General features: G+C 46.8%; 1 protein-coding gene across 4 annotated transcripts in view; it reads right to left on the bottom strand.

The window, feature by feature from the left end:
* The window catches only part of GATA6 (GATA binding protein 6), a 30,500-nt gene extending 16,241 nt beyond the window's left edge, over positions 1 to 14,259 (bottom strand). Inside the window, exons 1-6 of one of the 4 annotated variants that reach the window (XM_053912737.1) lie at positions 14,168 to 14,259; positions 11,457 to 12,619; positions 6,902 to 7,068; positions 3,204 to 3,329; positions 2,175 to 2,262; positions 1,976 to 2,079 (exon numbers count right to left, since the gene is read on the bottom strand). In XM_053912737.1, coding sequence (XP_053768712.1) covers positions 1,976 to 2,079; positions 2,175 to 2,262; positions 3,204 to 3,329; positions 6,902 to 7,068; positions 11,457 to 12,582 — 1,611 coding nt within the window. In that variant the 5' untranslated portion in view covers positions 12,583 to 12,619; positions 14,168 to 14,259. Of the gene's footprint in view, positions 1 to 1,975; positions 2,080 to 2,174; positions 2,263 to 3,203; positions 3,330 to 6,901; positions 7,069 to 11,456; positions 12,620 to 12,874; positions 13,432 to 13,456; positions 13,617 to 13,975 lie in introns of those variants that run through there. The other 3 variants (XM_053912735.1, XM_053912738.2, XM_053912736.2) reach the window with 3 other exon arrangements.
* Between the last annotated feature and the right edge of the window lie 263 nt (positions 14,260 to 14,522).

The raw sequence follows: 14,522 nt of genomic DNA, 5'->3' as shown, positions 1-14,522 counted from the left end.
TCTTCTCTGGGAGGGCAATTGACTGGACTTGCAAATTGCCAGTTTTGACCTTTCACATCACAGAACCACGAGAACAAAGTGAACCCCACCCTCTAGGGTCGGGAGTCCCCAAAGCCCATTGTTTGGCAAATATCTATTTCTCCGCCATTTATCATTCAAATCTGGCTTTTGCCATGCTTAAACTGGACTGTTTTACGAACAAAAGTGACTTAGAGCTGACAGTAACCCTCATTTCTGTTAAAGAAGGTAGGTACCGAGGCTGAAAACCTGGCTGTTCCCTCAAACTCTGGAAAACCAGAACTTAGTCTGGCCTCATTTAGCTGGATTTAGGGCATAGGAAAAATTATTTTTAAATAATGTTGACCTTTTCATTTCCCCACAATACCTGTTCTATTTACTATCACTTTAGATCCTTAAAATTACATGTAACCCTCCTGTAAAAACATCATACATCAGAGTCCAGCTTTACAAAGCCTGGAAACATTCTGTAACCCGTCTGTAACAAACAAAAATGAAAGGCTTTTTCCCTTGTGAAACTCTGATCAAAACTCTTGTTCGTCAAAGGAAAAACCCAAAAGAATTTGGGCCAGAGGATAAAGGAAATACATATAATTTTAAGCACAGTTTAAAACTGTTTTAATGGTTTAATTTCTCATTTGGTTAGGTCTGTGAAAATAAGACAAAAGAAACCAGCTCTGTGGTTCCCAAACCCTGATTGGAAGACTCCTTGAGGGCAGGGTTTCAATGTCACCTGGGGCACTTGTTCATAAATACAAATTTCCAAGTCCCACCCTCAGAGTCTCTGACTTAGAAAATCCAGGGTGGGGTCCAGGAAGGAGTAGTATTTCTAAGTACCCCTAAAAGGACAGAGCCAAATGTAGAAAACAATTACAAAGTAAATAGGGATTTTAAGGCTGGTGTTTCTTCCTAAACTAGTCTCAGTATCTGGGACATTCTGCCCAGGCCCCACCCTGGATTTCAGTGAGACCTAGGGTGAAACCTGGCCATTTTAAAATAGCATCAAGATAAATTTAGGAAATACTAGGGTGGAAAAGTGCTCTTCACTTGAGAAAAACTGAGTTCCAATCACAGCTTTACAGAAACTAACTTTGTGTGTGATCTTCATAAAGACCCTCACTCACAAACAAAATTGTTGACGGCTTTGCAGTAAGGCTGAAAGAAGCCTGGGTACAATTACGGTGCATTTGAAGAAGGTAAGGCCTCCTTGCAAGAGGACAGTTGGGTAAGAAAGATCAGTGATACAGCACCTGACACATTATGGGCAGCTGTGTTTTGAGTAGATGATAAGGAGGGAAGGAAGGAAGGGAATAAAGAAGGGGTAGGGAAGGGGAGGGGAAGGGAAGGGAAGGGGAAGGGAAGGATGGGGAAGGGAAAGGAAGGGGAGGGGAAGGGGAAGGGAAGGGGAAGGGGAAGGGAAAGGAAGAGAAGGGAAAACAAAAAGCAGGAGTTGGTATGATAAACAAAAGCAATTTAAATGTCATGGGTTCTGGGGTATACGAAACCACTAAGCTGATAGTTTGGTTTTTTTTTTTTATCTACATTAGAAATACATATAGTATGTATATAATACCAGGTTTATATATATTTATCTTATATATATAAAATAGACACTTCCAGGTATGTGTGCATATATACATACATACAAATATACATATGCACACAAACCTGGAAATAAAAAATTTAAAGCACTTCAACCCAAAACTTTTGGCTTTTACTTGGGTTAATTTAACCATAAAAATATGATATAGCTCTTAATTAAGAGGTTTGTAAAGTACTTAAGTTAGTCATTTTGTTGACATTTAAATGTAATTTCCTCTAAAAATTATTCTTAGGTATCAACTAACTAAACTGAACTGTTGGTTTAGATTATTGTATTACCAGATAAGATAAAATTTAAGATAATAAATTAGACAGCTTACCCACTAGTTTAGAGTCTATACTGTTTTACACTTACCGCTGAGGCTGTCGGTTGTGTTGTAGGGGAAGTATTTTTGCTGCAATCATCTGAATTAGAAGAGGTGGAAGATGGAGTCATAGGAACAGAATTATTGCTACTACCTGCAACAGTCAAAATTAACCTCATAAATACACATATACTCTGTTGTTAAGGTTGACAAATACTTTACAATCAAATTGCATTTTATTATATTTACCAGAGCAAGCCTTTGACTTATTTATGTTCTTAGGTTTTCGTTTCCTGGTTTGAATTCCCTCTTTTTTCATAGCAAGCGGTCGAGGCACCTAAGAAAAAATTTCACATAGGCCATATGGTTAATAAATATTATGTTGAATAAAACCTAAACTTTAGCTAAAGACCCAACATCAGTACTGAAAGCCCTTATTTAAAAGAACTTGGCATAAATCTCAATCCAATTTTTATACACACTCAGTAGATTCCAACTGCACAAAGACTACACTTACCCCATCAAATGCAGATTCCTTCAGAGAAAATGAGGTGATTTGCCAGGGAGATATTATTCCTTCAATTAATGCTTATTGTTTTATACAACTTCAATTATAGAGGAAAACCACTGAATGCATACTTTTATTTCAAAGAGCTCATGTGCTCTCTTCTTCCAATTGTACACATACAAGGTTATTTTCCTTTTTGAGATGTATTTATAATATTTTGTGATATCCTTAAAATGATCAAATATAGGGTGTGGCAAAAGTAGGCTTACAGTTGTATGTGAAACAGTTTATTCTTGTATTATTATTTATTATTTTATTACTTTCCATGCAAACAACTGTAAACCTACTTTTTCCTCACTCTGTATATTACTCCTTTGTATAAATATATTTGAATACATTCAAAAATTAAGATATAAAATAGTTATTGTGCCATTCTAGTTCTTCCCATGCTTTTTTCTCTTTGTGCAGGCTTTTTTAAAGGGTTACTACAATTTTATCAATTCTAAAATATACATTTTTCACACTTTAATATTTCTAATATTGTTTTACAGTGGATGTGTATGACAGTTTAACTGGCAACATTTTTGTTTCTTACTGCCATCTAAGATAAGTTTAATATAATTAATATCATCCTAGATTCAATAACATGCATATAAAAAAATCAGATTTTTTTTACTTTTATCCTCTTCTCCTTTGAGGACTTTTTTAACTGAAGTCATTTACAAACTAGACTCAATATACATGCACTGCGAGCAGAATTCGTGGCGCACCCCATGGAGCTTCATGTAGAGTCCACAAGCATTGCACACAGGTTCGCCCTCAGCGTTTCTGCGCCACAGCGTGGTCGTTGTGGTGTGACAGTTGGCACAGGACAATCCAAGCCGCCGGGAGGAAGGCTAGAAGGCAGCACAAGAAAGTAAGTGTACAGTTATGTTATTTTTATGGATACGCTACAGATATGAATGTATCATGTCCCTGTCATCAACAAGCATGTACCTGGTTATTATAAAGAAGGGGTTCATTGAGGAAAAATTTGAAGTGTAATTAGATTGACCTTCCAGGCCCAAGAAACTTAAGTTTTACATAGTGTGCTTGATCCCAAACACACTTGATTTGCTCCCGCACATTAATGTAGATTACAGGATAACCAGGAACCAGTCACAATGTTGGCCAGTAACTGCACCTACTGTTGTCAGAGGTCCGAGACGTAAGACGACTGAAATGCAACCACAACTGCCTGCCAACAAGTGACGTGACTCTGGGCAGGCTCTGTTTCACCTGAAACCTAAGTTAATCGGGTCCATTTCCCATGTGCAGAGGATCAAACCAGAAACTTTTGAAGAAACTATATATTAACAGAAACTGACTTTGGAAAACAGACAAAATGTTTGTAAAGAGGTATATTTTTAATATACTCCATAATTACCATGATCAAATGCTGCCTGAATTTTTGTATTACTCATTTTTGCAAAGGATAAGCAAATTTTCTGGCATTATTTTAATGCTGCATTCTTATATACAATGATACTAATATATTTTATTTACCCTGCCACTATAATAATGAGCTTTTTTTCACACAAAGAGTTAAATGATATTATCAGAAAATCAACCCTGTTACTGTCATTATGATTTTCATGTTCCCTTATGCCCGTAACATCCTTAAAGGGAATTTATTTCCCCTAAATTATGAGAGAATGATAAAGAATGAGATTTTAACCTAGTATCAGCTTCCTCCCTAGAATGTCAAAAATCTAAATGTGTTTATAAATTACCTAGACAGGCAACTAAAATAATGGTGCCATGACTCCTCTTTAAAAAGCTATAGGGAAAATCCAGGGACCAAAACAGGTTGAAAGTTACAGAATTTGGGAAGTTAGCTACACTAATTAATTTAAGAGAAGTTGTAAAGAATGCACAATGAAAATAAAAATAGAGCATGTATTGAAAATTCACAGATTAAAGAACAGCGACATCCACATATTTTGGTGGCAATTTTAAAAGATACAATTGAGTTTCTCACTTACAATTCACATCCTGCCGTATTACTTTAGCATTACTCTTTACAGACAAATCATAAAAACAACGGGACACTGGTAAGCCTCTTAGCACTACATTTTAAGAAGCCGGTGCTAAGAAAAAAAATCAATTTGACTTTTGGTAGTAATGAATATGTTTAGATGTCAGGAGAACTATTTGGGAATTGCTTTGCTAAAATGATGAAAACATATAAAACCTTACTCATCAGGGTTTCTTTCTTTTTCTTTCTTCCTCTCTGGCTACAAGAAAATAATTTCCTAGGAGAACACTCCTTTCTCTTTATTAATGTAAAATCAGAAAACAAGGGACAGGAAGGTTCATTTTATAAACAGGCCATTTATGACAGTTTCCAGTGGAATTCGGAGCCAATGGGAAGTAACGTTGTTATCAGAATTTGCCATTATATCAAAGAACTTTATGACTGTCAACTGCAGATCATAAGTGAAGCCAGTCCTCATAAACATGTGAAATGAAGGTGAGTGGGTTATAAAAGCTCCTTGTAACAAATGATCTCAGTTACATTCATCACTGACAAGGAATTCAGGTTAACCATAAATTTCTTATTTTGCAAGGCGATTGGTTCTGTATTGCTGGCTAAACAAACTTGGGTTCAACATTCTACTTCTGATAACTAAGGCAGGTCCATCAAAACCATAAATAAGAAGCCCACAAGGAGAACTAATTGATAGACACACCCTTCAATTGGTATCATTTATAAGCCACTTACCAAGCATATTAGCTGACCTTGGTTACTGCCAAGACAGCTGCCACACAGAAGGGAAACTAATTGATTCAGAGATGTTAAAAACTGTTTTTCTGGTAAGTTATTTTTACTTGTAAGAGCACAAAACAAACGGCACTATCTAAATATGGATGCTACTAGATTAAATTTATAATACAACGGGAACTGAAATGGCTACTATTCTACCAGGTTTTTACTCAATCTCAAGAAAATGTTACTTCGGAGCTCAGCTAGTTCTCAGCTCAATGCACCTTTCCAAAATAGTAATAAGAATCATAATAATCAGTTTCATTGTTAATACATAGCCTAATACATGAAACTAAGAACTTCCTTGGAACATTTTCCAGCTACTTTTTTTTAATATCATGCTTGTAAGAAAAATGAAAACCATAGGGAATCAGGCAGGCACTGAAGTTGAGGATGGCCTTTGAAGAAAAAATGTAGGCGGTGGGAGGCTGTAACAAGTTTAAGGCACATACACTCATTAAATTAACCTTGGCCACTTTATTTTAAATGCATTAAAAACAAAACAACCATAAAACTAATTGCTTCTCCTTAAGGTGTCAGACTTACATTGTGATGCAATTGCACTCTAATCTGGTTGACTCAAACATCATGTGTAGCATTTGCTCCTGCTAATTAGAGTATAACAATTAAATAAATTACTTGGATACTTAAGATGTCTGACATCTAACTGCAAAATATTTTACTTTAAACGGTATTAGAGTATGTGTACTTGTCTAAACAAATGTTAGCCTTACCGTGGGACTCGCAAAAGCTTTATTTTCTCTAAGTACCCTCTCCTTTAAAAGTGAGAATAATAAGATAATAAGAGATTGATCCCTGAAAAAAAAATCAGAATTCCCACACTTTAAAACACAATAAAATGTGTTCATATTGGCGAAAATCTTCAACTTGTGAAGAACACACAGACTGCATTTTTTCTCAAGTTCTATGTAGTTCTGAACAGCCAGATTTCAAAATAACAAAGGTTAGAGTAAATAAATTTTCACCAGACTCAAGGGCAATCCAAAAGACGGATGGAATTTGCGGCTAAAACCTGTTTGACTCCAAGAAGAGGTAGAAGGGACCCAGAGAAGGGACAGAATCAAAGAAACCTGCAATGAGGCTGTAGAGAGAAAGGGAGTGTGGGTATGTTGTCATGTCCTGTTGGGAGGTGGAGAGGGGTGCTGTAAATGAGCATTGATTTTCAAGAACAAAATTCAAACCAGAGCAGAATGCATAGTGGAAAAAACATCTCTCTCCTTCACCTGACCTGGGTCGGTAGGCTCAGTCTTTCTCTCCTGGGGTTACCATCATCACACACTTCTCGTGTCTCCTACCAGAATTATTTCAGTGCACTTACAAATACATAGAGACATGTAAATAGAGATTTTTTGTACTTTAAAAAATGGCACTACCCTACACCTTTCTTTTTTGCTCTCTTTCATATAAAATGTCGTTCCCCATCTTAAGTAGGAGGAAAAGGCTGTTTTCCTTCCCTAGACGTTGACTTCAGGATAACCTTCAATCTGGCGCCAACAAATGGGGAATCTTCATTCCTGCGCTCGGGTCAGGCCCGGGGGGGGGCTCCCGGCAGCGTGGCACCTGTCCCGGCCAGGGCACCCAGGGCTGACTGGGCCGGGCCCCGGCCGGGCCACAGGGAAGGAGGGCGGCGGTCTCACTCACCACGCGCTTCTGGGGCTTGATTAGGGGCCGGCTGAGGCCGTTCATCTTGCTGTAGAGGCCGCAGGCGTTGCACAAGTAGTGGCCAGTGCCGTCCCGCCGCCAGAGCGGCGTCTGGATGGAGCCGCAATTCACACACTCGCGGCTCTCGGGCAGGTCCTCCAGCAGGTCTGCAGTGAGAAAGGGACCCAAGGCCCGGTGAGGCCGCGCAGCACCCGCTCCTCCCTGAGGCTCCCGCCAAGACCCCCAGCACTCCACGTTCCCAGTGCTGCCGACCTGCCGCCCGCTCTCGGGCCCGCGCCCTTCCCCACGGATCCCTCTGCTCAGAAGCCGAGCCGGGAGCGGCTGGTGAGGTTCCTATTGATGGCGGACCATTCTCTGCACCCTGGGGCGCGCCCAGTAAAAACCTAGCAAAGTAGAAGTCAGTGCTGGAAGCCGCGTCCAGGTCATTTGCCTTCTACCAACAAGGACCTCAGGGTTGAGATGAACTGTGGGGAGATCGATTTGGGCTCCCTGACCCCTCCTTTCCGGCTGTTCACAAGCTTTTCAAAAACTGAAATCCATCATTATTACAGTATGCCACTTGCCAAGCCCGAGCAAACCACACTGTTAACGCTGCTCACTGACCCCGCTCCCGCCCGCAAGGACACGGGGAGGCTGCCTCACTTCCTTTATCTTCTTTTTCTTTCAAAAAGTATTTACTATATCCGCCACCCTTCCTATCCCCCCTCTAAAAAAGACACGTGAAATTACAAATACTGTTCTTGAGCATTTACAACAATTAACTAGAACATGCCTCGGATCTTCTCAGGGAGGAAATGCACTAATATTAATAAGCAGAGATAAATGTCGAGTTTTATTTTCATGCCACAACAAACACTAAAATATTCTGATTTTAAAGTGGGTCTAATTGTTTCTATCTGCAAAATTTCTACAAACGGTTCATATTTTATTGATCCAGAAAATTACTCAGACCACCCCAATGCTAAATAAAACCGTTTCCTATTTTCCTACACTAAAATTTCAACTTATGCAATCTTTCTAAAAATTGTGTTTGTGTCATTTCTAGTTGGTTAAGTTTTTGAAGTTCTCAATGAATCAAAACCTGTTATTTAAAAACAACCTTAAGAATAAGTGGTTGTAAAATGTATTACTTACCCTAAATTGGTTAAATATGAATGAATAAATATCCAATGACATATGTACTTATTAATTAAGTACTTTTTAATAGACTTTTTAAAATTAAATATTTCCTGTTTGGGTCATTAATATTATAAAGGATTTAAATGCCCCAATTGGCTTCCTTTGAGAATTTCTGAATCCATTTTTAAAGGAAATAAACATTACACTTTAGAGTTTTACTTGAAGATTGTGTGCTATTGAGCCTTTCTGTTCCTTCTCATTCCTGCACACTTAACCGTTTGTTGTAAAGATATTTAAATGTGTCTTTGGCATAAATACTCTTTAATTCCATTTACTATTTACCCTACAAAACAAGTCTCCTTCCTCAAGAACTAAGTTTAAAAGAAACCAGCATCCTACATTATTTGAGTTCAAAGTTGTCATGGGGATACTGCAACTTACAACATCACAAAGATTTATTCTTCTCCGCCCTAAAAGCCACTATTGACTACGGTAATCAGTAAAATGCTCAGGACTTCAAGGACACTGAAGTTAAACAAGGTATTTGTCTTTGTTGTTGACTTTAAAATGTTACCTATCAGAGTCTCTCTCAATAGAGGAGTGAGGCGTTCTCTGGAGAAGCCAGACCTGTGCCTGGCCTCCTTCCCTCCCCTGCCCCCCCAGATGAGAACAATAAGAAGAAAACAGTGTGAACTCTCCAGGTAGCTCTTCAGTCATCTGAAAACTTAAAAGTCCACTGTGGATAAATAAAATTTAGGAAGTTTGCTTATTTTTAGTTAAATAAAATCTATAGCTCCCATTCCCTCCCTACCTTTCCCCACCCCTCAGCAGCTACAATTCTATAATTTAAAAAATTGCTTTTAAACTAAAATTATAAAATCTGACAGTGCTGGAAGCCCCTTCCTTCCTCAGTTTCCCCCTACTCATCATCATTTCTCTCCTAACATGGCTGCTTCGGGTGCCCCTGGGGTGACAGACTCAGGAGAGAAGGGCTCAGCCAGCAAGCGTCTCCCCAAGACCCAAAGAATAGAACACAGTTAGTGGGAGCTTAAGAAAGGGCTGGGCTCATGGACTGAAGGGCTGTGAGGACACTGAGCTCCCCCAGGACTCCCCAGCCACCTACTACCAAAACCAGGGAGAGTTGTATGGAGCTGGTTCCCAGAAGCCTCCGCACTGGCCAGGTTGAGAAAGCTCAACACAGGTTTTAGTCCCGCTGCTTGACCAAATTAAAGAGTGCCTCCAGAAATCGTTTGTTTAAAAAAAAAAAAAAAAAAAAAAAAACTGAAATGGAGAAGCAGGGACTCTAGCTAGGAAGCTGGGAGGGAGCAAGGCTTCCGGGTCCAGGTCTCTCTAGCAAAAGAACACCTGTGAGGACAAGCAAAGTTAAGAGTTACTCACCTCCCCTAGCCCAGACTGGCTTATTCTCAGTAGCTTCCTGCCTTCCTGACTCCATGCAAAAAACCTGGGTGTTCTCAAACCCCTTCCCATTTTTGATTGTTTGGTTTTTTCAAATATACTCTGGGTCTACAGAAGATTTTTCTAATTTTGCAGTGTCCTATCCAAAAAGTGAAAACATTGGTGAAAGGATCAGCTAAGTTTAAAATGAAAAGAAACATAACTTGCCTGCAATCGCACCCTACTGCCTCTAAAAGGATTTTCCACACACAGGACCAGGTACTTTAAAAACCTGAAGATTCCAGTTATGTCTTTTGGACTACTCTCTCTCCTGTGAAATGCTGGAAGACTAGGGGAAAGGAACTTGTAGATCACGCTAAGGTGTGTCAGGGAACAGGCAGAGCTAGCTGTACCTTGCTCCAACTGCAGCTGCCCCCGACCCAACTCACAAACCCTTTCAGATTCCCTGCTAGACTCCAGACTGACAAAGGCCTCACATCCCTAACACCCACCCCCTTCCCATCCTTTGAAGATCCCACATCTTGCTTCCCTCTGTCCCTGGGAGCCAGACACAGGTCCCTAGGCAGCAGGAAGGGTGACAGCGCTCTGCTCTCAAGTCTCTACTCAAAAGTTCAGCAAATCTGCAGGGCCCGCCACCCCTTCATCGCGAAGATGGTCTCCAGAGCCAGCTTTGCAAGGGAAAGAGGAAATTTGGAGACCAAAATCTTAAGAGTGGGTGGAGAAAGAGAGGAAGAGCTTGTTGCCCTCTCCCACCGTCACCAATGCTTTTCAGATCAGATCCTTCACTTTCAGGCTACTCGAGTTTCCAGCATGTCTTCTGAACACAAGATTGGCAATGCCTCATATATCCTAACTAATCAGGGCCCCTAAAGGACTTCTTGTCCCAAAACGGAAGGCTGAGGCTCTGAGACCTGTGGTGTAAAAGCACCAGGTGAAATAATTTAAGCCAATGCTCCTCCTTCATCATTGCCACCCCTGTGACTCCCACAGATCCCCTCAAACAAACAACAGCTAAAAAAGAAAAAGCTTTGTCTTAGGAGCCTCCCAGCTTATAAAGCAGATTAAATATAAAGTAAGGGAAACCTGTGAAAGCACCAGAATGCTGTGGCTAAGAAGCCAAAGGGCCTCTGTCAGGCCAGGCAACACAATTCGCATCCTCCCTTGCATCCGTGAACAAAACACTTCAAAATGGGCTGTTTCCAGGTATTCTGAGAATTGTGTTTTCCCAGATTTTCCACAAATTTCGCCAGACACTGGAGTGACAGTACAAGTGGGATTGGAAACTGAAAAATTGGTGGGCTGAACTCTAGAGGAAGGATAGATGTGGGAGCCCCAGCCGCCTCAATCAACCGATGCCAAGCCAAAGGGCCCCCCACCAGCTTTCCAGTCCAGGTGTCCTCTGTCTTCTTCCCTCTCACTGAAGGGGAGGTGGGGATGCCAACTAGGTCCTCGGGTATTTTTCCACTATGGAGCTTTTTAAAATACTCTCTCTGAGGAAGACACACAGAACTCCTCACCTTTAGAGAGGTAGATTGAGCAAGACTGTGTATCCGAGGACAGGGTGAATTAAGTGCCCAACATTCTCCTGAACTTACCCCCAAAGAAATCTCACTCTTCCACTCACGCAAAACTAGAGTCTCCCACAGGGCTCAGGCCCTATCGGTCCCTTCCCGAGCTCATTCCTTCCTACTGTCCACCCCATTCACTACTCATCAAGGCCTCTCGGCTTCTCCTAGGCGCAGTGAGGCACATCCAGTCTCTTCCGTGGAAGGGAACTGAGCAACAGTGCGCAAAATAGAAGCGCCACACCGACGCTGCCAGACTCTGGGTCGTCCACAGGTCGGCAAGTGCTGCCTTGGGCCAGACCGACTTCTGGGCACCCCCACAGGAAAGCCCAGAAAACAGGGCCCAGGTCAACTAGCTGCTCCACGCCCGCTTTCGCCCCAAAGCCACGGGTACCACCCCCCCACCCCCACCCCCGCGGGGGCTCGCTCCTTACCCGTGCTGGGGCCCCGCGGCATCGGGAGCGGGGCTCCGGCGCGGCTCTGCAGGCTGTGCAGCACCGGGGTCTCAAAGGGTCCGGCGGGCCAGGCCGGGGTCAGCGGCGCGCCCACGTAAGGCGAGTAGGGACTCGGGTGGTGGTGGTGATGGTGGTGGTACGTTCCGTTTAGCTGCCGCGCGGCCGACAGCGAGCTGTACTGGTGCTCCCGGCCGCCCATGGTCGCCAGGCCGCCGCCGCCGCCGCTCACACCGCCCGCGCCCCCACCGCCGGCTGCGGCGTAGCCCCCGGGGTCCCGAGCCGCGCCGTTGGCCATGGGCGGGCTGGAGGAGTAAGGGAAGCGCGCCGAGACGTGCGCCGCGGCCGAGCCGGCGCCGCCGGGCCCAGCGGCCCCTCCGCCCGCCGCGCCGCCTCCGCTGCCGTACGGGGGGCTGTCGGCCGAGGCCTGGGGCCAGCCTGGGTGTGCGCCCGCGCCTCCCGCGTGGTTGGCGGGCCCGCTGCCCGCCCCCTGCAGGTACGGCAGGCCGGGCAGCATGGAGCCCACGCGGGTGGTGGGCACGTAGACTGGGGAGCTGGCCGCCGCCGCCGCCGCTGCTGCGGCGGCCGCCGAGTGCACGAAGCCGCCTGGCGCGCCGTCGTAAGCGGCCGGCCCCTGGCTGGAGAGGGCGGCGAGGGTCTGGTACATCTCCTCAGGCTGCTCGGGTGCGAAGGGACTCAGCTTGGCGCCGCGGCTGGACCACAGCAGTTTGCTGGCGGTCGCGGCCTGATCGAGGTCGGTGAAGAGCAGTAGGTCCTCCCAGCTCGACAGGGCGCTCCCGGGGCCAGCGACCCCGGGCGCCGCAGGTCCGTGGGGAGCCCCGAAGGGATGCGAGGCGTAGGGGCTGAGCAGCAGCGAGCGGGCCGGGGGTCCCGCCGCCGCCTCCGTGTCGAGCTGCGGCGTTCCGCAGTTGCTGGCGCTGCCGGGGCCGCGCTCCGCACCCCGAGAGCAGCAGGAGGAGGAAGAGGAGGATCTGGGGGAAGGAGGCGTGGAGGACTCCCGCGCTGGAAAGGCTCCGGAGTCGCTCGCGTCCTCACCCGCGGCCTCGAAGCGCTTGGAGAGGCACCAGCCGTCTTCAGTCAAGGCCATCCACAGTCCGGCGCTGCTGCAAGCTGACTTCTAGCGCCTGAGGCGAGGAAACGGGGACGGGAGGAGAAATAAAAAGGGGTTAGCAAGAGCGCAGGCTCTACGACATCGCACTTGCACGCCCTTTCCTAGCTGATGAGGTTCCTCAAAGATCCCGTTTCCGCCCTGGGAGTGAGTGTCGGAGAATAAGAGGGGCTGTGACGTGCGCAGCAGCGACCGGATCCTCCTAAGACAGGGTTTAACCGCCCTCCCACACCCCCACCTCTCTGGTACCCTCGCCCTCCCCGCCCCCCACCTCCGCAGCATCCTTCATCCACGTGCGCGCCTGATCCCAGGGGATGGCTGCGAGGCTGGCCGAGGTTTTCCTTCCTCCTCAAAGTGGCTCCCTCCGGGCCGTTCACACACAAAAGAACTCTTTAAGTAGCGTTGCGTGTCGCCGCTGCCTTATTCCCCCTCCCTGCAGGTGTCCCTCGTCCAGTATTAAGGTTGCCCTCGTGGAAATCGTTGGCTCAAAGAAGGCAACCTGTCCCGAAAACGAAACCGCCGCGCTCTCTCACTCGGGCTCTCCCAGAGCTTCCCGGACTGCGTTCACCAGACGGAACGCAAGCCCCAGAGAAAAAAAATACAACTCAGCCCTGGGAAGGTGGGGCCTGGGGCGGAGACGGCAGTCTCGGACCTTCCGGGCACAGGCGGCGAGGGGTTCCCGCAGAGCCGAGATTCACGCCCAGCCCGCGTTCCCGTGGCGGCGCCGCACACCTTAACCGCGGCTCGCGTTGCGGCTACCAGCGCGTGCGCTCTCGCCGGCCCGGCCACCCCAGCCCACCCCGCGGTCATCCCCAGCAGTGGAAAGGCCAGACCGTTCCGGAATCGGACGTACGGGGTGGAGCGGAGTGCAGAGAAAAGGAGGGGGGACGTGAGACCGCCCTGGAGCCGAAGCCACCCCAAAGGCGAGAGCAGGAAGAATGACAGGGAGGCTCGGAAGGTTTTAAGGACAGAGGAAAACACAGCCGGGCAGGCCTACTCGGGGCTGCCTTTCCAAATCGCTTGGGCTCATTGGAGATAACCACACTGAAATGAATGCGCACACACAGACCCGGGCTAGATAGCAAGAAAGAAGTCTGTTTGCCCGTAGGACTGCGGCTCCCGCCCCTTTGCGCCCAGATAACTCGGAGATAAGCCTGCGCGCAGATAAGCGCTACTGGGAGAGGAAAAGACACCAGAAGTTGGCACGCGGGTGTCCCGGGAAGCTGGGAGCCGCTACAGCCTGCCAGGAGTGGAGCAGCCAGACACCCTCGGAGCCGACTGCGGCCCGGAGCGCAGGACCCGGGGGCCCGCGACGGGCAGGGGTAGAGGGAAGGAAAGAGCGGAGCACGAGCAAGAGAGGAAGCAGCCGAACCTCGGGTGGGCGCTGCGCATGAAGAACGGCAGCGGTGGAGGGTGCTCCCGAGCGCGGAGAGAGGCCGAGGGCGCCGGCAGCCGAGCGCGAGTCCGAGGTCTGCGCCGCGCTGCTGGTGAATAAAAAGGAGAGAGGAGGCGCCTCTTACTGCTCTGCCGGAAAACTGCAGCCTGCGCTCCTGATTGGACTCACCGAGCCCTAAACAAACAGCGCTCGCCGAAGGGTGCCAGGCTGTGGGTCGGAACTGCGCTCTGCGAGCGACTGGGTGCTGGAGGTGAAGAGGAGGAGGGAGCGAGGGGAGGAGAAAATAAAGGGTGGGGAGGGGACGGCGGGCTGCAGGGGGAGGGGAGCGCGCCGCCAGGCCAGACAATGAGCGCTACGCTGCCTGCGGGTGTGAGCCGAGCGGTACTGGGAGTGCGGACTAGTGCGTCCAGGGGGCGCCGACCGCGAGGACGCCGGGGGAGGGGCGGAGGTGGCCGAACGCCCGACCTGCCAGGCGACCCACACCCAACCTTCGGCGAAGCACTTTCCTCTGCCACTAGTTCCA

The sequence above is a fragment of the Desmodus rotundus genome, chromosome 10, assembly GCF_022682495.2.
Source record: "Desmodus rotundus isolate HL8 chromosome 10, HLdesRot8A.1, whole genome shotgun sequence".
Lineage (NCBI taxonomy): Eukaryota > Metazoa > Chordata > Mammalia > Chiroptera > Phyllostomidae > Desmodus > Desmodus rotundus.
Note: the sequence above shows the minus strand (reverse complement) of the source record. Positions and strands in the feature narration are given on the sequence as shown.